Consider the following 20,900-nt stretch of genomic DNA (forward strand, 5'->3'; position numbering starts at 1 on the left):
TCCTAAATCCAGTGAAAATCCAAAGGCACTGAACTGCAGGAAACCTCAGCTGCACAAAGCTGAGCAGCTGATTGACAGCAATGTTGGGATGAGTCCAAAAAAGCCAACCTTCTTGGAGTGATCTTGGCCAGAGCTGGTGCTCTGCACCTCCAGCAATGAGTTTATGTTAAATGGAGGTTATCCAAAACAACGGTGTTTTTTAGTAGGACACGTACAAATGCTCCTTTCTGCATTACCTCAATTTTTACCTGCTGACTTGCTTTACTCGCATTGAAAAAGCATCTTTTCTTTCAAAAACACTGTTCTTGAGTGTACTTGACTAGCTGCTGGCCAAAAGCTCGTAGGGTCAGCACCGTGTAGGGCAGGAGCTGCTGCTTTCTGAGGGCAGGAGGACAGAAAGAGAAATTTGTCACCAGGGAGCTGCTCACAAGGTTTAGTAAAAGGCACCTTGCCTCTAGGGCATACCATGCATTCAGGTCACTGGCTACAGGTAGCCTGGATGCTAGGAAAAATGATCCTTCTAATGGGGTGTTTTCACATGTTGAGTGCTTTTTCCTTTGCGACTGTCTCCAGAATCCTAGGGAAAATTGCATGGAGGAGAAACTAAAAGCCCTGGTTAGACTTTTAGACCAGGTGATGGTCTAAAAGACCAGGTGATGTGCTGGACCTGCAGCCTCGCAGGCCTGTGCTTCCTCCCATCCACTGCTCCACACAAGCGCGAGGCCTCATCATTCCCAGGGAAGAAAAGCAGTGACACCAAGAGCCATAGCAACAGCAGTGAAACCTCAGTAAACCTGAGAGCGAAGCTGTCACTTGACCCTGCTCTGTCCCTCCTGAGGGTGCGCTGAGTGGTTCCCAAGCAACTGCCTCCCTGCAGCTGCCTGCATGCCCCAGGCTCGCACCGAGGAAGGGCTATCGGTTTGCAGAAGGAGAGCGATCCCGCTCTGTGCACAAACAGCTCCAGCTTTCCTTACAGCAGGTCTAAGAATATTAATCCAGAAAATGGCACCTGGAGACAGAATCAAAAGGTTATCTGCTCTGCTCTTCACCTGGGCTTTAACCCACCCGGCTCCTGTTCACATTGGCACTGATGGCAGCGGGTGCAGGCAGCTGAGTCCCCTCCGTGCCAGCAGCTGGAAAGGCTGCTCCGTGGCTTTCTTGTGGAGGAAAAGGCTCTCTGCTGCCTAGGAAGCCCAGAAGGGAATCAGGGAATGTGCTGGTCTTACAGGGCTTGTGTCCTGGACAGCCTCTGCTGCCTGCCCCTTGATCCGAGAAAGGCCCTCAGAATGAAAGGCAACCTCCTCAGAAGATACTGGATGCTTTGAACTTGCCAGTGTCATCCACTAAGCCCAAACTTCCAACTTACTCTTACCACTTCCAAGTGTCTTTCCGAGATGAGTGAGCCCTTTGCTGTCTTTACACATCACTCTGCATGACTCTCTTGTGTTCTGGTAATCGTCCCTAACCTCATTGTTATCAATAGTGCTTTTATACCCATTTTGATCACGGATTAAATGGTTAAGCAGCTTCAGAGGTAGTTCTCATCGCAACAAGCTGCACTGGTTTCCTGAGATCTGTCATGTGGCCGATCCTCACTGCAGTTCACAAAAGCTTTATTGATGCTACTTAGTATTAATTTTTAAAATCAAAATGCAGTACTGACTCATGTGTTTAACTGTCTTAGTACATTATCATTATGCAGTTACGTTTGTCATCCAAAAATACAGTCCTATCAAAGCACAAAATCAGGTTGGTTTGACAAATCTGCTTATAGTTACCTCAAAATTGTCAGTGGCATTAGTCATATTCTTTAATTTTCTCAAGTGAACGCCATACAAACATTTTCTTTATTTTCCCTGGAAATATATAGGCTAGCCAGCCTGCAATTACTTAGCTCATTCTTTTGGGCAAAATTAGTAATAATCTTTTGCTGTGCTCTGTACTGCCTTTGTTGCCTCCTGACCCTACTCCTCTCTCAGTGACTCTGCCCTATCTCCTCCTCAGAGCAGCGCAACCTCTTCTGCTTCTTCCAGAGACTCAGGAGAAGGGATGGGACAAGCTGCAGCCCCTTCTCTGCCTAGACGAGCTTCTTTCGCCGCCTTGCAGAGCACTGCAGAACTACCACATGTACCAACCTGGTTCCTGGGAGGGCAGAGGACCAGAGAGCGAGCTGTGAGAAGCTGTCAGCCCAGAGCGGCACTTTGGTATCTCCACTGCGTGTTACCCTGTCCCACAGAGACAGATCCCGGCCCCAGGAAAGACCAGACTGTCTGAGCAGTGAAGGAGACACAGAGGTAGACGGTTCTCTTGCCCCTACTTAAAGTTCTTTTAACCTTTGTCTAAACGGCTTAACAGCATTTCCATGGCTGGGGATACCACAGTATCTTCCTCTGTGGCTAGCAGCAGCCAGGTTCAAAGAGCATCATTTGTCCTTACCTGCTGGTATGCTCCAACATCTGCTGTAGTCTTTTCATTAGCATCAATTAGCATCAGGTCAGAGTTTATGACTGCATTTCCCCAGAGGTGTAGAAGTATCACGCTCATTCTCCTCACTTCTGGGAGGAGATGCTCAGTGTGATCACAGGGTCTCCTCTGCAGGAGAGCAACAGCAGTGCACTTGTGTCTTCAGAGCAGCCACAGGGCTCCTTACAGTGTGACGGGACCCTTGGGCATGGCCTGCCGCTCCGGAGCGTTACTCCTGTTATTCTCCTGCTGCACGATTCCCAGGGAGCTGAAACAGATTTTCCAGCAAGTCATGGAAGAAACCACCGCTTGTTCACCAGCAAACAGGCACATTCAACATCATAAGGCTGTCCTGCCAGGGAACCAACCGTACGAGCCCAAGCAGAGAGCGTTTGCCACAGGGAGAGAGGGGATGTGCATGCAGCGCTCCAGAGAAGGCAGCGGCAGCAGAAGTGGTTTCAGGAGATCGTAACTGCGTTCAGCAACGTGCCTCAAGTGCCCTTTGCTGGGAGGCCTGTTAATAAATGGAGACAGGGCCCATACCAAAGGAAAGGTAAGAATAGCTTCACAGTCCAGAGAGTTAATACAGTGTCCTGGGCAAACGAATTGGGTGGCTCACATAACGGAGAGCTCAGCACAGGCCAGTTAGGGCTCTGCTTAGTTATGATGAGGAAAGTGAGGATGAGGGGAACATGAGAAGGCAGTCACAGAAAGCTGAACTTCACAGCCAACGTGCACTTTGCTCCATGACCCTGCCTGCCTGCGATGAGAGGGCAGAGAAACACGTGTCCCCCTTGACATCCCTTAAAAAACAGTCCTCACTCTGGAAGCCCCACCCTAGAGAGGTAAGGTCACAAATGACAAGGCTGGTGACAGGAAAGTTCTCTCAATGACTTTATTAAACATAAGGGGTAATAAGACTATGAAAGGATCCAAGCATCAGTTATGTTGTAAGCAGCACACTATTTCTCAGAGATTACTTATGGGTTACTCTTTCTCTGTGCAGCAGATCACTGGCTCTTTCCATGTCACACATGACTCCAAACCTTGGCATGTTTCATAGCGGAAGCCCTGACACCTTTGAAAACTTGTGGTAAGGAGGAAAGGCAGAATGGAGACCCTTCCCCACCTTGGTTTCTTCTCAGAGTTGAGTATCAGGATGCCATTTTTGCAACTGAAGTGAAATACGTTGGGGGAAACAACCAAAACCATTCCTCACCTTCCTGAGAGATGATATTCTTCATGGGCAGCCAGGAATCTCTGGGAAGCAGTGGATTTCAGGAGTCAGATGATTCCTGATTTTGTTTAAAGAATAACCCAGATGGGTGAAGGGCCTCCAAGACGTTTCACCTCTAGATTTCGTGCACCAGCAGCACCATCGGCTTGGTGGGAAGCTTGCAGTGAATGGTTGTGTCGGACACGGGGTGCATCAGACCTGTTACCCATTTGGTATCCAGCCGAGCTATTATAAAAACCTCTGGCAGCGCCGGTCCCGGTGATCAAAGGCAAGCCCTGCGATCAAAGGCGGGTTATTTTGGCACCCTTGCTTCCTCACAGAGCAAAGCACCCGCAATACCCTTCACTTGAGCACTGAGTGAATATTCCGCTGGCGCTTCCTTGACCTCCGGTGCCCGCTCGTTTGTCCTAAAGGAGCCGTCACCGCGCTGCCCCCGTCCCGGCCCTCGCCCTCCCGTTCCGGGGCCGCCTCGCGGCCTGCGCGAACCCGGGAACGGCCCTCGGCGGGCGCGGGGCGCCCTCTGCCGGCCCCGCCGCGGGGCTGCGGCCCCGCTCCGCCCGCGCCCACAGGGGCTGCGCGTTAACCCGGGCTGCGCGTTACCCGGCGTGGCGCGGCAAGGGCCGGGCAGGCAAAGCTGGGGGGCGGTAAGGAGAAAGAAAGAAAAAAAGAAAAAAAAAAAAAAGTGTTGAGCACCCACCAGTCCTCTGCTCCTCCGTTCAGTGGGAACTCAATACTGCTGAAAAATCTTTTTTTTTTTTTTTCTCTCCTCCTTCTGTCTGTACCACACACTTCATTTACTCTTCTCAAGCCAGTACGTGGTTTCTGCTTAGTTCTCTTCTATTTTCTTTCTTGTCTTGTGCTGGAACATTTCCTCCCTTCTTTATACCTTTTTTTTCCAAGCAATACCAGGACCTCTCTCATCACATACAGCCCACCCTTTGCACCAACTTTTTGCCTTTGCTTTATCTGTCCAGAGTCTACTCCTCACTTCAGTATCACATCAAGCCTCTGGCAGGCAGGGGGTGGACAGGAGGACATAGGCTGGAGCAAGGGACACAGGTTTAGGGGTCACTGCATGGATGTGGGCAAAGTGCAGGTGCTTTGGTTCGTCTCACCCACATTTTATTGTCAGTGGGACTTGGGCTCACAGAGGTTTCAAACAAATGTGGGGCAAGATGTAACTATCACCACACAGAACAGTGAGCCAGTTCTTTCAGCGTCTCCAGGTCTCACCATAATATCGTAAATGACTGTGTTTAATTATTTAAAGCCTTAAAAAGAAAAGAAAAGAAAAAGAAAAACACAAGATGATAATGGGATTTGCTTTGAGGGCATGGGACAAGGGGCATTGAAGAAAGGAGCGGGGTGTGTACTGAGACAAGGAAAGGCGGGAAGAAAGAGATACGAATAGCAAAGGAGCTAGGACTCCCTGTCACAAAGCAGGGCTCTGCAGACTCATCCTCACAGACAGTTTTTAAGAATAGATTACATCTATATTATATCTGGCATATTAGACTTGAAGGATTGTTAAAGTTTCATTAGTGCCTGATGGGATTCTTTCCAGTCTTTTATTATTATTATTCCTATGGTTACCCAAGAAAGGGCCGTTTCCTGCTGCCTGAGTTGGAGAGGCAGCACAGGAGTGTCTCCTGGATGAACAGGCTCAGAGGTCTGAGGTGAGCATATCCACGGCAGCAAAGGAGCTCCATGGTGAAGCTGTGACCAAGTCAGTAATGCGCAGGGGAGCAGCACAGTCTAAAGCAACAGAGGAGGCATCACCACAGTGTTCTGGATAAGGAGGAGCAGGGCTAGCCTTGCCTTTCCCCCCTACCCCTTCTCGTGTGTGTGTGTACGCGCACATGTGTAAGTTATTCCTTGATTTCCATACTGTGCCTATCTGGAAAGGACCTGAATTTCCATCCCAGGTTTCAGTTGCAGCTTTTTGAAGTACAGTAAGTCTTTCCTTCCAATCACTGGGTTTTTTGTTCTGTTTTTCCCCCCTCACTTTTTTTGTGAAATATTACAAACTTTGAGCTACAAGACTTTTTGCATTTCAAGGGTTTTTTTGTTTGTTTTTGTTTTTTTGTTTGTTTTTGTTTGTTTGTTTTTGTTTGTTTGTTTCTCCTCCAGCTTGGAAATAAGAAAAAGGAATAAAGTGACTTCTGGGTGCCTGGCAAGTTCATACAGCCAAGGCAGCGCGCTTACCTGAATAACGACGAGAAGGGTTCTGGATGCCTGCTGGGCTCGGCCTCTCGTACCCCAGAACACACATTTTGGCCCTTGAGCACCGGCCGGCGCGTCGCCTTGCACAAGAGGCTCCGTGCATGCCGGGATCCGCATGCCGAGCCCTGCCCACGGCCGCTTCCCTTGGGGCAGAACTGCCCAAGGGCCCAGGCTTTGATACGCAGCGCGGTGCTGGGAATAACAGTCTCCGTTGCTCGCGCTTTACACAGCAGTATCGCAGTAGAAAGCATAAAGGAAAACTGCGTCACAGGAAACGCTAACGCAGGCACGTTCACCCTGGGTGGGCTGGAATAGTAACACGGAGTGGCTTGCAAAAATAAGAGAGCAAAGGACCAAGAATCAATGAGCTTTAGACTCATGGATTCAGCACGGGTTTCCTGGGAAGCACTAATGCGGGTACGGAGGTGACCGAAAAGCAACAGCCTGGGTTTCAAGGGGCAGGATTGCGCCCCCTCGTCTCCCTGATCCCTGCTGTGACTTCACTGGGAGGGAATAGGAACTAACAGTGCCAAGGAGCTTGGGAAGTCACCTCAGTTCTCTTCGTACATTTAAATATGAAAGCCAAGCCTCAGACATTCAAGTATTAGAACACAGCCTCTTCACGGAAAGCACCATACACTAGGACAGGAGATATGGGCACATGTATGTCCTGCTCACATGCCAGTGCCCCTATTCTCCCACTCCTACTTTTGGGTGACGGCAACTACCATCTTGAGCAAACAGGTTTTGTTCAGGCAAACATTTTCAGAGTGAGAGCAACAAAGATCCCTTTTAGCCTCTAGAAAGGGCTCAACTAATGCAAAGTGACCACGCTGCAGGGCAGCAGCTACCAGAGCCCCAGCCTGTCTGTGCTCCTGCAGTCACCCCCACATTTACTGGTTTGTGCTAGCACAGTCACATACCTGATTTCAGCTTTCCTGACACATTTGCAGTTCCTGAGCGAGGTCACAGCGATGCAGGATGGGTTGTGACTAGCAGCTCTCGAGAAATCACTGCACTCACACACTGGCCCTCAGTGCTGAGATGTCTATGGGCTAGACTTGGGTCCTTGATGGTATCTAATTCTTTAAGAACATTTTCACCCTTTTATCTGCTGCCTGAAAAATCCCACTGCTTCCTCCCGGGAGTCATCAAAGGTTCCATTAGAAACAGCCCTGCTTAAATTGAGAAACAATTTTCCTCACCTGGGAAAAAGTGGTAAGAAATCACATTCTTCAACTTCAATTTATTTTTAATCTGCCTCTTTCTTGGACAACAGAAGGATAAATATTTTTTACAGTTTTATAGCTCCATTTTCAAAAAAGAAAGAAAGAAAGATAGTGTAACACAATGCAGACGTGGGGAAACTCTAGTTAATCTCGCTCTTCAGGATTTACAGCTGTTTCTGAGATGAGATCATTCATTAAAGTCTCTTCCTTGTATCATGAACTAGTAAGCTCTCCCTTTCCAGTGAAGTACTTGAGCATACATTACCTGTTAGCCTGTGTTGCAAAAGCATCATGTTTAATAGGACGCATGATTTCAAATTAAACACAAATTTAATTGGTGGGCTGCATAGGCACAGGCATTAGAGCCTTAATTGCTTTTACTGAATTCAGGTCCCAGCCAGCGTGGGCCAACCAGGAGAATGGTGTCCTGACCTCTTGTTACCAGAAATGTCAACGTCTACCTAGAGATTCACAGCAGCAACAGCTGCAGCACTCATTAGATGTTCTAGAAATTCCTGAAACAACGTTGGCAACCAAGCCCAGGGCTGCCAGCCATGGAAATGAGGGTCTTTGCTTCACTACAGACAGTCTCTGTTAAAATACGCTTCCCGTTTTATCTCAAGGTTTCCTTACCAAAGCAAGCGCACCGCGCGGCGGTGTGGTGCAGTTCCATCATGCAGCTACCACGTTTGCGTGACCCCTTCATCAGCTGTATAATGTACAGTGTAGCCCCATACCGTAGTTACTACAGTATCAATCATTAGACATCCTCCAACCATCCAGGGGAATAGAGAGCCTGAATTAAACGCAACATGAATTGTGTAGTCCAGGAAACCCAGTAGCTGGAGGCACAGCATGGAGGAAAGTCAGCAACAAAAACAGGTAGGTCTCATTCCCCTTCCATTAAGAGCCACTTGTCTTCTCCAAGGTAGGATCGTGTAAGAAGACATCCTTTACAGACCTCTGCACCTTGCTCCTGAATACACTGAGCAGCAAAAACCAAGCACAGCCTAAAGGCTACCTATGGCCATCAGCAACAAGTGGTTGTTTCAGCATTTTCATGTCCAAACTTTCCAAAGGTCAGCTGGGATTCATCAAAGAAATGAAAGGCAGCAAATGGAGTAAGGGTTCTGGCATAATAAGAAGAAATAGGTTGATATTTGCGACGGATCCCCACGCTTCAGTCAGCACAACAGGCAGCCCCAAGGAACTCTAAAGGGATCTAAACTAAAATTGCAGCTCTGAGTACCCTTCTGTATCCTTGTGAAGCTCAGATCTGAACACAGATGCTCTTCTGTATTGGAAAAAAAATACCAGGCTCAGAAATCTAAAAATGTCACCTCAAAGGAAAGCGATTTATTTATTATTAATGACCCTATTACTGGTGTTTTCCAAATAGACTCAGGAGATTAAACAATAATAATTGAAAACCGACCAAACTTTAACTAGTTAGAAGACATACTGACACACAAGCTTTGCAGTGACTTAAAACAGTTTAATGTAATTCCAAGACAAAGTGTGATTACATTTCTACACATATACAATATGCATATGTGAGTTTACAAATTCTGATTAATAACTCGTTTCACCTCAGAGACCGAAAAAATGATCAAAAAGAAACTGTGAATAACAAGCTATAACATAGTTCACCACAACGGGACCTCCTTTCTCACCCTACAGTTAGTAATATTACAATTAAAATAACTATATTCTTCTATAATGTATTTTCTGTTAAAATCATCTCATAAATTTACAATGCTATTATTAGTTTCCAAGACTAATATAAATTCACTCCATTTTTCTACAACGAAAATGATTATTAATTAGAAGCACACAACGTCATGATGAAAAACACAAGCATTTTTTTTTTAGTAGCAAGAACTTGATTGGTTAAGAATTAGTTTTCTTGTAAAACATTCTAAAGCCAAGTAAAATATCCATTCTTATAACATACCTATAATATGAGACTAAGGAATAGGTTACATATAGGTCTACAACACATCAGTTTGTTTTGTTTTTCTTTTAAAAAGAAGAAAGACATATTTACCAAATGAAAAAAAAAGAAAGAGAAAAGGAAAAAGAAAAAAAAAAAACAAAAAAAGAAAGAAAAAGAAAGGGACAAGTCACATAGGAAAAAAGCAGTACACAAGAAAATACTGTTGCACACAATAATTTTCACAAGGATTAACATGGATTAACACTCTTATTACAGAAACCGCACAGTGAAGGAACACAACGGCTCAGGGCTTTCGTGGGGTCACTGGGCTGAGATGAAGCTGTAGAGAAAGATCCGTTCAAGATACAGAGCTGGGGCAGGGGCATCGTTTCCCTTGCACGTGCAATAGCAGTTCACAGCTTGTTTCCTCCCCCTCTTCCCCTTCAGGATTTTGGTGCAGTGTTTGTTAACTTCCACTTTCCGTCCAGAGTACCCTGGGGTCGTGGGCAGTCAAAAGGCATAAAACATTCCCTCCGTTCCCCCTCTTTTGTTTCTAAAAGGATTTTGCGACTCATAAAACAAAATAAAAAATAATAATAAAAAAAAAAGTTTCACCTGTTGGTTCGTTTTTAACTACCCCGAGTCTAGACCCTTCAACTTCCCGGATGCCCCTCTTCCTTCTCCCTTTCTCGCTCCCTCTCTGACTCTCTCTCTTTCACGCACTCCTTTAATAAAGCTATTAACTCCACTTCCTCTCCTTTCAGAAATCGGATTTGGTATAAAAGATACAGGCTACATTCTGGTTCTGCCCAAGTAGAATCCAGTGCCCCAAGTGCCTTGGCTGCGTTGTTGGTGAAGCTTGGGACGAGGAGATCCTTTTTACATCTGAAACAGCTGTGCCCTGGAATACCCATGGAAGTTTCATTGCAAGGAGGGTACAGAACGGAACGAAACAAAACCAACCCGAATGCACAGGAAATAAAGGCGGGTGGGGGAAATAAAGAAAAGCCAGAAGTGTTGTATGTAACCCCGTCACGCGGAAGCACTGCAGAAGCGCCCGCCTTCCCTTCTGTGGGCGGCCGGGCTCTGGGTGACCATTGGGACGCTACGGGACATGCGTCGTGGGGCTGGGAACCCCGGCTCGCTCGGCAAGGCCCAAGCCAAAGTGCTCAGAAAGAGTCTCGTGCTTCGTCCTTGCAGCGATGGGCTGAGCGGGCGCTACGGGAGGGCGGACGCTTTGCCGGCTGCCCCAGCGCTGCCCCGCTCTCCTGTGATAGTCATCGCTTTGGTACTGTGCCTTGCTGGGCACGTTGGGCAGCCGCCAAGGCAGGACCCGGCGCATCGCCCTGGCCCAACCCGCTGCGCCGGCCGCGCTGGGAGCAGCACGGGAGCCCACTGTGGAGCGGGGCCGCTGGCCGCGCTGGGAGCAGCGCGGGAGCCCACCACAGAGCGGCAGCGAGCGCCCGCTTCCCCTCGCGGTGCGCCCGAGCGCTCTCGTGTCACGCGCCAGGCGCCACAGGGGCGCGCGAGGAGCCTTCCTGAGAGCACCCACCTCCGCAACGGGCGCTCGGCTCTTCAGACTGGGTTTTGGTTTCTTCCCTTTTGAATGCCAATTCCCGCATTTTCGTGAGCTACCATTTCGCCCAGCAGACTTTTATATCTTGTTCATTGGTTAGCCAAGTGAAAGAAAGCGAAGACAAAACCAGATGGGTACTTATGGCTAAGCGAGACTGGAGAGGGGGATAATGTAATATATCAAAACGCAAAACACACGGTAACTTATAACAGCGAGGAAATAGCATTAATGGGAATTGACATTGGCTGAGAAAACAAAGTTGACAAGGAGATGGTCACTGAACTTTGTATTTCATTTACTGGTTCAAACCACTTCTGGGGTGGTAAGCGTTGTTTGTAACAAAAGGGTGAACAGATGAAAGCCAAATTACAGCATTGCCTCTGAGTGGCTGTCACACACACACACATACACACACACACACACAAATAAAATAAACCAGGCATTCACTATCTCAGGGATCAATCAGTCAACTAATGAGTTATCAACAGTACAACACATTCCTTCCTTTGAATATCCTTCATTCTCTTTAACGGGTCTCTTCATCTAGAGGATCCTACACAGAGCAGTGGATCTAGAGGTCCTGTGCTCCCTGCTTCAGCCCAAGGAGCTCCCATAGAGGACGTCACCCAAACAAGCAAGCAAACAGCTCATCTGATGGACTACATGTGCTAAAACTTCCAAGTGGGTGCGAGTGCTTTGTTTAAACCAGATTTTAGAATATAGCCGGTTACTTGATCTGGATTAACTTTCCAACACTATGTTATATCTCAGAACAGAATATACATATTAAAGACGCACTTGTACTTTTCCATTTTAAAGGACAAAATTAAAAAGAGGCAGCTGTATTGAGTTTTTGAAGGTGTCACTTACAAACACAAGATTTCCCTAAAAAAGTACCAGTTTAAATGTAAACTATAAAACACTGTAATAACTATAAAATGTAGCCAGAAAACTGTTTAAGTAGCCACAGTCTATTATTCAGTTCATAATGGTTTAAAATGTGACTCATTAAATATCTTCTAGAAGGCCAAAGCATTTTACAGTAGCTATAAACATATATACTTACATGTGCATTTTAACATCACAATTGATTAAAATACATAAAAGAGTAATCTATTCCTTGGTTTAATTTCTTTTTTTCTTTTTCAAGATTCACTGTCTCCAGAATTCACTCAAGCAACAATGACCGGGGTGGGCATTTATCATTATTCCGCCCGTGCAGGGTTTATAGTCTTTGAATCAAAGTTCAAGCTGGCTACATGTTTTCAGAAAGGCTAAAACCAGGATGAATGCCCACGTTTGAGGTAATTATTGCCATTAGGTCACAGTTTGTGTTAATATAAGTGTATCTAAATCCTTCTTTAAAAAAAACAGAAGGTATCCCACAATATTTGGGAATACCTTTTATAGCAATCAGAATCCAGAATCCTGATCAGGAGGGTTTGCTTCCAAAGGAGTCAGCGGTTCTAGAGCAGCAGGCGAGCTCAGAACACCTACGGACTAACCTAGAACTCAGGCAAGCGAGCCTAGAACAAGCCGATACTTAAAAGAAAACAAAACGAAATGAAAACAAAAACCAGAAGTGCCATATGTAGATGAGTAACATTGCTGATCAGAATTCCAGACCAAAGCTTTCCTAGCTTTCTTATTCCTTTCCAAACAATTTCCCGAAAAAAGAAAATCAAAACACATCTGCATTAAATATTAACTCTGCCAGCACTGCAAAAACTCCTTTGCTATGTTCTGAAAGTGGGATAAGCTTTTCTTTTGCTCTGAGCATTTTGCCCATTGCTTTTTGTTTCAGAGGAAACCTTGTTTTAGAGAAAGAAAAAGAAATCCCTGGCTGTCAGAAGCACGCACAAGTATTTACAAGGTTTGTGTGAATCTGCACACAATTCCCCTTACAGCTAAAGAGTTAAGAACAGAGATGTCACAATATTTATCAGTGCAGTAAAAATATCATTTTTTGGAAAAAAATATACCTTTAGTATTGCCTTTCTTAGATTAATTATGATAAGCAAAAAATTAAAAACAAAAACTTTATCTTCAAACATACATGAATAGTCTGTTATAGCAGCACTGCTAAAAGTGGAAGGACAAAGCTAACCCGTAAATGAGGAACAGGAGTTTCAAACTACAAATGCAGAAAGCAAAACCTCATAGTATGCTTCATAAGACTTCTGAAGAACCAAGCTAAATTACCATTCAAATTTCACTCTTGATTTGTGTGAAAGGTGCCTTTCCACCAAAAGCATTTGACACGTGCAGAGCTCAGCCTGGCTTACCTGGAGCCCCGTTCTGCAAAACGCCTGCATGCCCAGCAGCCTGGCACAGGGCTCTGTTCCACTGGGGGAGGTCACTCCTGGAATGGACTTTGTCATGGGCCAAAACATGTTCCATACAGAGCCCCTGGTCCTGATGTGAAGCAGCGACATTGCTGGACTGTGGGAAGGAGGTATCACCGGGACAGGGACCAGCACAGGGAACGCAGTTTTCAAAACTACTACTCCAGCAAGGAGCCCAGATGCTACTGGGTGGTACAGGGCTATCGCTCTGAAATATTGTACTTCGCTCCGTGTTTAGAGCCCAGGTCCATGACGGGCCAGGGCCGCCCTTCGGCGAGATGCTCGTGTCTCCAAAGGCAGCTTTGCTGGAGTCCAAAGAACCCGGGAACACAGACCCATCTCCTTGGTGAGTACAGAGGGAGTAAAATGATTTGTGTGCACAGCAGCAGGCCACAGGAAGCATGCGGGGGGCAGGCCACGCGTGCCGCCCTCACAGAAGCGCCTGGAACACCTGGGGACAGGGTGACGACACGAGAGAATGTCCAGGACTGCAGACCACTGCTCCAAAGCTCCCAGGAGAGATGGGATCCTGGCAGTCACAGCCATGTCAGCGGGAAGGAAGAAATAATTCCCTTCCCAACGTTTTCCCTTAAGCGCTGCCTGCCCTGAACAAAAATGGTTTACTCAGACCTTGCAAAGAGGTATCCGGAATTTGGCCCATAGGTAGCGCTGCCAATCTCTCTGTCGGGCTAATTACCAAGGCATGGGAAAAGATGTAAGCTGCCCACTGCAGCCCTGTTCTCTGTCTAACCACAGAACGAAACCAGCACCCTAAATCCAGACAGTGTCTACATGCGCTCCAGAAGCTTATCCCCACTATGCAGCTCACCATTTCAACACTGCATTGTTGCCACTGGCACATTTTAATCAACGTGAACAATAATGAGAAGAATGAAGTTTTTGACATCCCCTAAAGTTTAGAATAGCAGCAGTATTTAGTGTGAATTTCTCTGCTCATCAAACCAGCTACTCAAAACAATGATAGAAATGTGAGAGAAAAAAGAAAAAGAAGGCAAAAGAAGGAGGGAATTCCATAGCTTTGCACTATTGCCTGACTACTGCGAGCTGTGACTTTGCTCTATACCTGACATGGTTGGGGGTCTCTTTCTCTCTTAATTTTTTTTTTCTTTGGTTAAATAAAAACATAGGTTTATCTTCCCTTCAAGTTCACTAATGGAATTGCTTTCAAGCCAAATTGTGAGACATAATCCCTTGAAAGTATAAAAAAGAAAGAACGGCAGAGATAGAAGTGTCCCTTTCCTGGAATGTTTTCTGTATTACGACAAATTTACTAGAGAAAGAGAGAGAGAGAAACAAGACAATTCACTGGGCACAAGCAGGGGCAGCTCTGCTGAGGGGAACGGAATTGCATTTGCTTTCTGAGACAGCTGGATTTGACCCACACTCCAGTGAGAAATACTTCCATTCAGTTCTCCCATTCTACTTATTTTTTTCCACTCCCTTCTACATTCTGGTTTCACAGCAGTAGTTTGAACATCCACCCCTAAGGAGTGGTGATGTCCATACATCTTTCTGCTTCCCACATGAGAGGAATGCGAGAGAAGATGATGAGGAAAGGGACCACTTCTTCACTGAGCCAGCCAAAAGCCATCCAGAAAACTTCCAGCACCTGAACATTCACCTCTTCTTTCAGGTTTCCATGCAGGTTACTCCACGCACAGGAAGAACACAAACCCAGCCCAAACACACCTATCCCGTATCTTATCCAAAAGACTTGGCAAACATCAAGCTGGCAGGTATACAGGTGGCACCAAAAGCATGTTACACTTTTACTACTTCTGCCAATATGGTCCAGTTCCCCCTGTGGCTAACAGGATCGCACTTTTCCATACTATGCCTTCGTGCAGGTGAGGGAGGAGGCAGTGTTCACGTCCCCCATGCCCACCAGAAAACACTGCTCTCAGTATTGCAGCACCAAAGCAGCTCAGTGGCTGCCTTGGCCACCTCTTGCAGCTGCAGCACCCCATTGCCACAGCCACCTGCCTTGCCCAGAGCTACCGCTGGCCCATGAGTGACTCCAGCACAGACAACACCAGCAGCTGCCTCCTCTGAGCATCCTTTCACAGTGCCAGCGCCTGCCCTTCTCGCCGCTCCACTGGCAAGCCTGCCCCAAAATCAGAATGGAGCCTTAGTGGAAGAGCAGGTCAGAGGGATACATGGAGAAAACGCAGCAAATTCAACTCAAATATTACTGTAATTGAGATTACAACCTTCCATAGTTTGATGGTCCTAAGCCAGAGAAGCATACAAACAAGTAGTTAACTTGCAGGGTTTAAATCTATTCTTCTTTACCAAACTACTGAAGTGCATGATTAACACTAAGTCACTTCTGAAGTCCTGTCGTTTTTTTAGGGAGTTTAAATTTAGTCATTGCTCCCCTCATTCTAACAGAGCAGATGATAAAAATGAAAACATAAATACCTAAATTCTAGAAACTAGCATAATAAAATTCCACAACAAATAGTAACCAAGAAAGGGAGAATCTACATCAAGGACAAAAAGATGCAAGCCGAGAAATCCAGCCCTATGGACACACTAATCCCTAGTGAGAGTGGAAGAAGAGGTACCACGCTCTTCCTGGAGCTGTATTTTAACTAGCTAGTGCTTTCCTTATGTGTCAGTGCTGATAATCCAGTGACCAGACTGTGAGTCCTTCATTGGGTTCCTCAGATAGTCCTGTCTTTGGAGAACCATCTATTCGCTTTCACCTTTAGCAAAACGGAGCCTCTAGTATTTAGTGTGCTCTTGGGTTAATCAAAAGGGTCAAACGAGCACGGCCTGGAGCACACATAGGTCTTGATCTCATGGAAATGACCTGTCAAACAAAATGGTGGTGAGCTGTAGAGTGCCAGGGTTCTTACCTGCCTTTAATTCAGCTCTCCTGAGAGAGAACTATGTTATCAGATGTTTGGTTTTGACCTCTGAGTAAATATTTCTGAATTTGTCCTGAAATGCAGATGTGACATGGAGGGTAGCTTCTGACCCCTTTCAGCTGTGACTGCTCTCACATAACAGCCCCACTTCTCCTAGGTTGTTGGCAGAATTTTCATTTTCAGGACAGTCTTGTTTTCCCTTCCTCTTCCAGATTTCACAAACACAGCAACCCTTCTGATGCCACTGATGAAGAGTAATAAAATTAACAGTAACAACAATACTAAGCGAAAAAAAATAACACAAAGATTAAGGAATGCGTGTGCAATTAAAACCCAGAGTAAAATATTATAATAATAAAATAATAATAATCATAATCATAACAACCATACAATAAAATAACATTATCTTTCCTTTTCATGACACAAGCAGCATGATGCTCTCATTCCTGAACTGATGGGACAGGAGAGGAATGCAACAGAACTTCATCAAGAAAATGGGAAATTATTTTCCTGCCTTAGCTTAAAGGGGAAGTGTTGTCTTTCCAAAGGAAGGGAGTAAGGTGCATAGACTGCTGGGAGGTCACACCCTCATCTACAGTATATTGAGCTGGAATGAAGGGCAGGCAGGAAAAGAAAACTGTGCAATGATAGCCCAGGAATCAGAGCTGGCAACCAGAGAGGTGATTTGCCAGGAGACAATAATCTTGCTGAACCATCTATCCATAGCAGAATCCCTTCCTCTCCCAGACCAGCCAAGCACTCAGCACAAGGCCATGCACTTGTGCTTATCTTTTTGTCAGGTCTTCCCACCTGAGCAATTCCCACCCTCCTCCTTACTGCTACCAGGGAATGCATCCCTCGTCTCTCTGCCAATGAACCTGCTATTTTCCAGCATCTGATAAAATACTTAAATACTTCATGCTCTAGTTACAGAGAAACGTAAAGTGGAACTGAGTAGCCATGTAGACTTCAGTTTTCACAGAAAATTTCCATCAAACTCTTTTTCTCTATTTCCTTCCAAGCCCATCCACACACATGGGTACTCCAGAGATGCTACTGAATATTGATGCAGGGGTACAAACTGCTGTTGCCACCAGAACTTTCCTCCTAACCAAACCCAATTCTAGAAGAAGGCTCCTGTCAGAAACCTGTCGAAAGCCGGAGTTTGTAGCTTTCCTTTGCCGTGGAGGAGCCACAGTACCATGGCAGGAAATCTTCTGCAAAGTAGTTGAGAAGGGAAGAGGGGAAATTGCCACAACTATGTTACAGTGCGTATGACCCGAAGTCTTAAAATATTCTCATTTCACTTAAGAAACTTGAGTTTGACTCTCTCAAGTGGATTTTCTCAATTCATCTCCGTCTCTACCCACTCCCATTGATGGAAGCAGTGAGAGATGTTGGCAATGACTAGTGTTTTCCCCTTTCATGGGCTAAATTGTTGCTCCCATTTGGGACATACAACCAGGACTACTTGACAAGTTGGATATTTCTAAAGCAAAGATGGGAGGAATCTATCCTTCAACTGCATGAAGATGTTAGGAAACAGCAGAATGAGAATTCCATTTCCCAGAAGGAAACCTGGTATTTCAATAGGAAAGAAACAGACGGAGCTTCAAGCAGATCCTGAGACCCTATGGAAGTCATGCTGGGTCTCATAACCAGCCCAGTCACTTCCAGCCCATACAGTGCTAGACACAGACATATGCACTTCCAACCCCTACCAGCCTCCCCAACACCTTGCCAAGTGAGCTAAGATTGACAATATGGGGAAAAAAAAACACCACCAGAAGAAGAAAATCAGCAATAACAACCCCAAAAGAAAATGAGCTGAGATTAAACTCTGACTAGCCTCAATCAGTTTCTAGGAGTACCAGTGGAAGTAAACCCTTAAACTGCGTCTGTAGTTCGGTAAGGCACTACGAGGGAATGATGTAAAACTAAGACTGTGACAGTTGTAATGGCTGTGCTGAGGAACACACCACAGAGAGAAGGCAGCATCTGCACACACACACACACATACATACATACCTGGACAATCACATTTGTTACATGCCTATGTTATATCACTTTTCTTTGTGCAATCACATTGAGGAATAGTCTATTGGTATCGTTGAAGTTCAACATAAAATAGTAAAAAGGGTATATGACCTGTATAGTGCTACATTCTACCGGGGGGCAGCTAAAATGTCTCCTCCTACACTAAAACGGCTAGGGATTAAAAGGAAAATTCCCAAATAAAATAAAATGAAACTGAAATCCAACATACATTTTTAGAGATCTTGTTTAGGAATAGCATTTCTCAGGGATTTATCCAGTGTATTCAAGGAAAGGGAAAACAACCCCATTGCTTCTGATCTTGACCAGTGATGTATGTCCTGTTCTGCCCACGTATGTTTAGGCGTATTAACGTTAGATCAGAATTGAGAGAGCTTGGACAACATCTTCCTCTCCTCCACCGGCCTCCCTTACCCGTTTCCTATTTCCATAAAAGACCCATAATCTCATGTATGTTTTAAGATACAGCGACCACAGCAAAGATGGGGCATAAAACCTTTGAAATTCTGGATAAATCCCTAATCCACACACCTATTGAATTAAAAACCTAAGGGATTTCATTTTAGGTGTTCTGGACAACCAGCTTCTAAATGTAGCTCACTATTGGATGAAAATAACCTTTAAAAGTCTATTGGTGAAGTTCTTCAAAACACAAGACCCCACTGGAGGGTCCTTCTGCTTCTCTCTCTCTCTCTCTCTCTAGTTTGGTGCAGAATGGTTGTTTTTTTTTTGTGGTTTTGTTTTTTTTCTGTTCTTTTTTTCCATTTTCTTTTTTTTTTTAAATAAAAAGTGTAGAATTGGTTCTCCCCCTTCTCTCCTCTTTCTCGTCTCTTCCTTAAAGTCTCCTTCGTTCAAGTTTCGCGCAAGCCTCCCATTGCATTGTTAGTTTGTCACGTCCTTCAGTACAAAAGCAGCCGCCTCACTCCCTCGTGTCGGGTGTGTCTCTTGCTCCTTATTCCAGTGTTTAGATGTAAGGGTACTGGTTGACCTTGGTGGGGCTCAGTGGGTATCCAGTGTAGACTGTGGAGGCTGGAGAAGCACTGATATAGGTCTGATGGGCAAACTGAGCCTGGTATTGACTCGGGTGGATGGTGGGCGAGGGCAACACGCGCGGGCCCATGCTGACCGGGACCTGGTGGACGATGCTGGCGGGGTAGGTGGTGTGCTGCACAGCGTGCCGCGCGGACCCTTGCGAGGCCACCAGGTGAGCAACGGTGCCCGTGGAGCCCAGCGCGGCGGGGGCCGTGTATGTGTAGAGGTGGGGTTGGGTGGGCAGGTGAGCAGCGGCCGCCGCGGCCAAGTGAGGATGAACTGTACCGTGGCTGGGACTATTGTGCGGGAAAGAGTACGGGGCCTGAGCTATCGTTGGAGTGATGTAGGCTTGCTGTCTCCGGTGACTCCCTGTGCGATCGGTCGCGATGTGCTGCTGGGCCTGGATAAAGACAGCGACAGTCAAAGGCAGTTACAAGACAAGACCTGGGAGCCACCCTCCGAAACCAAGGTGGCGGCCTCAGGAAGGTTTCCCACACTCCTCCTGACTCCCTCAGCATCACCGCGATCTTGGTGATGTTTCCCCTTGGAAATGGGGCATGGCAGAGTGTCCCTCCCACGCTTAGGGTGGTCTCACGCATCCACCAAAATGGCCCCCGGGAGGAGAGTGGAGTCTCCCACATGGAACCGTGATCTGCTGACATCGCTACCACAAAGGACCCAACCGCAGATGCCCCGAGATCGTCTTCCACAAGTCCAGGCATCACAACAACGCATGGTTTTTGTTAGTGAGCTCACTGCTGAGGAAATCCGGGGAAGGAAGTCAACTAATTGCTCCTGGGACCGGCAAAGTATTATTGATCAGTTTTGGTCTTTGCTTGTATCACCTCCTCGGTTAATAAGGTAACTTTGTTATTTTCTAGAGAACAAAACCTCAATCTGATCAGATCCTGAAGGTGCCTGGTACTCTCATGTAATGAGATCTGATTACTTGAGCAAAGGCAACTTCTTGCAGCAGGACAGGAATAATGCTATTTTCAGAGATTTTCTAAGGTTGTGGATTTTTTTTTCTTTTTGCACTGCCCTATAGTGTCAAAGAGTTTTTCCCATCATTTGTAATTACAGTGATGTCAGCATATTAAATAATCGCTAAAACAGGAATTAGAAAACAAGAAGGACAACAGTCCGTTTTATTTCCTTCTATTTTTCCAAACCTTTTCATCCTCCTCCTGGGTCACTGCAGTCTAAACTGCAGGAACACCACTATTAAAAAGAACATCTCTCACCCACTTCCTCCATTTTCACTCACTGGTATGTCAAATTACTCTTTTTTTTTTCTGTTTCAACCAAATTTTGAGGAAGAAGGGGCATCCTTTCCCCTTCCCATCACACACCAGGATTTTTATTTTTTACGAGTTCTGCTTATGTTCAGCTCTGTATTCAAACCCACGTTGTTCTCTGAGCTTTCCAGACTTTCTCCTCCTGAAATGTTGGTCGCTCTGCTGTAACTTCCTTACTCCTGTTACCTCACCTCAGAGAGAGATGGGCCCCAGGTGCGGCGTACGAAAAGGACGTTATTTACTGAAGCTCTTAGGGAGCCCCCTGGGTGTTTCAATCATGGACTAGGAAACATCTTGAGAACTGCATGCTGTCAAGCAGTGGGATTTGCCTCCATCTCAGTGCAGATTTACCATGGAATAGATCAAACTCATTACTTGACAACAGGTCATGTATATGTATGGAGACTCAGCTTCTCCTTGTCACATCTGACTGGGGACCTTTCCCTGGCTTGCAGGCAGACTGACGCGCTCCCCTCATTTTGAAGATACTCTCCCCACAGTTACCCCTAACTAGGGAGAATTCAGAGCTTCCTGCGTGGTTCTCTTCCACTCCCTTGTATCCAAGCTGTGGCATCTTTTTCATTATTCCCACTCACGCTGTTGATCGCCTAA

At 46.0% G+C, this 20,900-nt stretch overlaps 1 protein-coding gene across 4 annotated transcripts in view; it reads right to left on the minus strand.

Moving 5' to 3' along the window:
- Window positions 1-17,341: 17,341 nt before the first annotated feature.
- The window catches only part of HIPK2 (homeodomain interacting protein kinase 2), a 117,846-nt gene continuing 114,287 nt past the window's right edge, over window positions 17,342-20,900 (minus strand). For all 4 annotated transcript variants that reach the window (XM_088521597.1, XM_088521595.1, XM_088521596.1 and 1 more), the window contains exon 15: window positions 17,342-19,390. In XM_088521597.1, the coding sequence (XP_088377723.1) occupies window positions 18,923-19,390 (468 nt within the window). In that variant the 3' untranslated portion in view covers window positions 17,342-18,922. The remainder of the gene's footprint in view (window positions 19,391-20,900) is intronic.

This window comes from Tinamus guttatus, unplaced genomic scaffold (assembly GCF_059628265.1).
Source record: "Tinamus guttatus ecotype Peru unplaced genomic scaffold, ASM5962826v1 Tinamus_guttatus_pri_ptg000125l, whole genome shotgun sequence".
NCBI classification, from domain to species: domain Eukaryota; kingdom Metazoa; phylum Chordata; class Aves; order Tinamiformes; family Tinamidae; genus Tinamus; species Tinamus guttatus.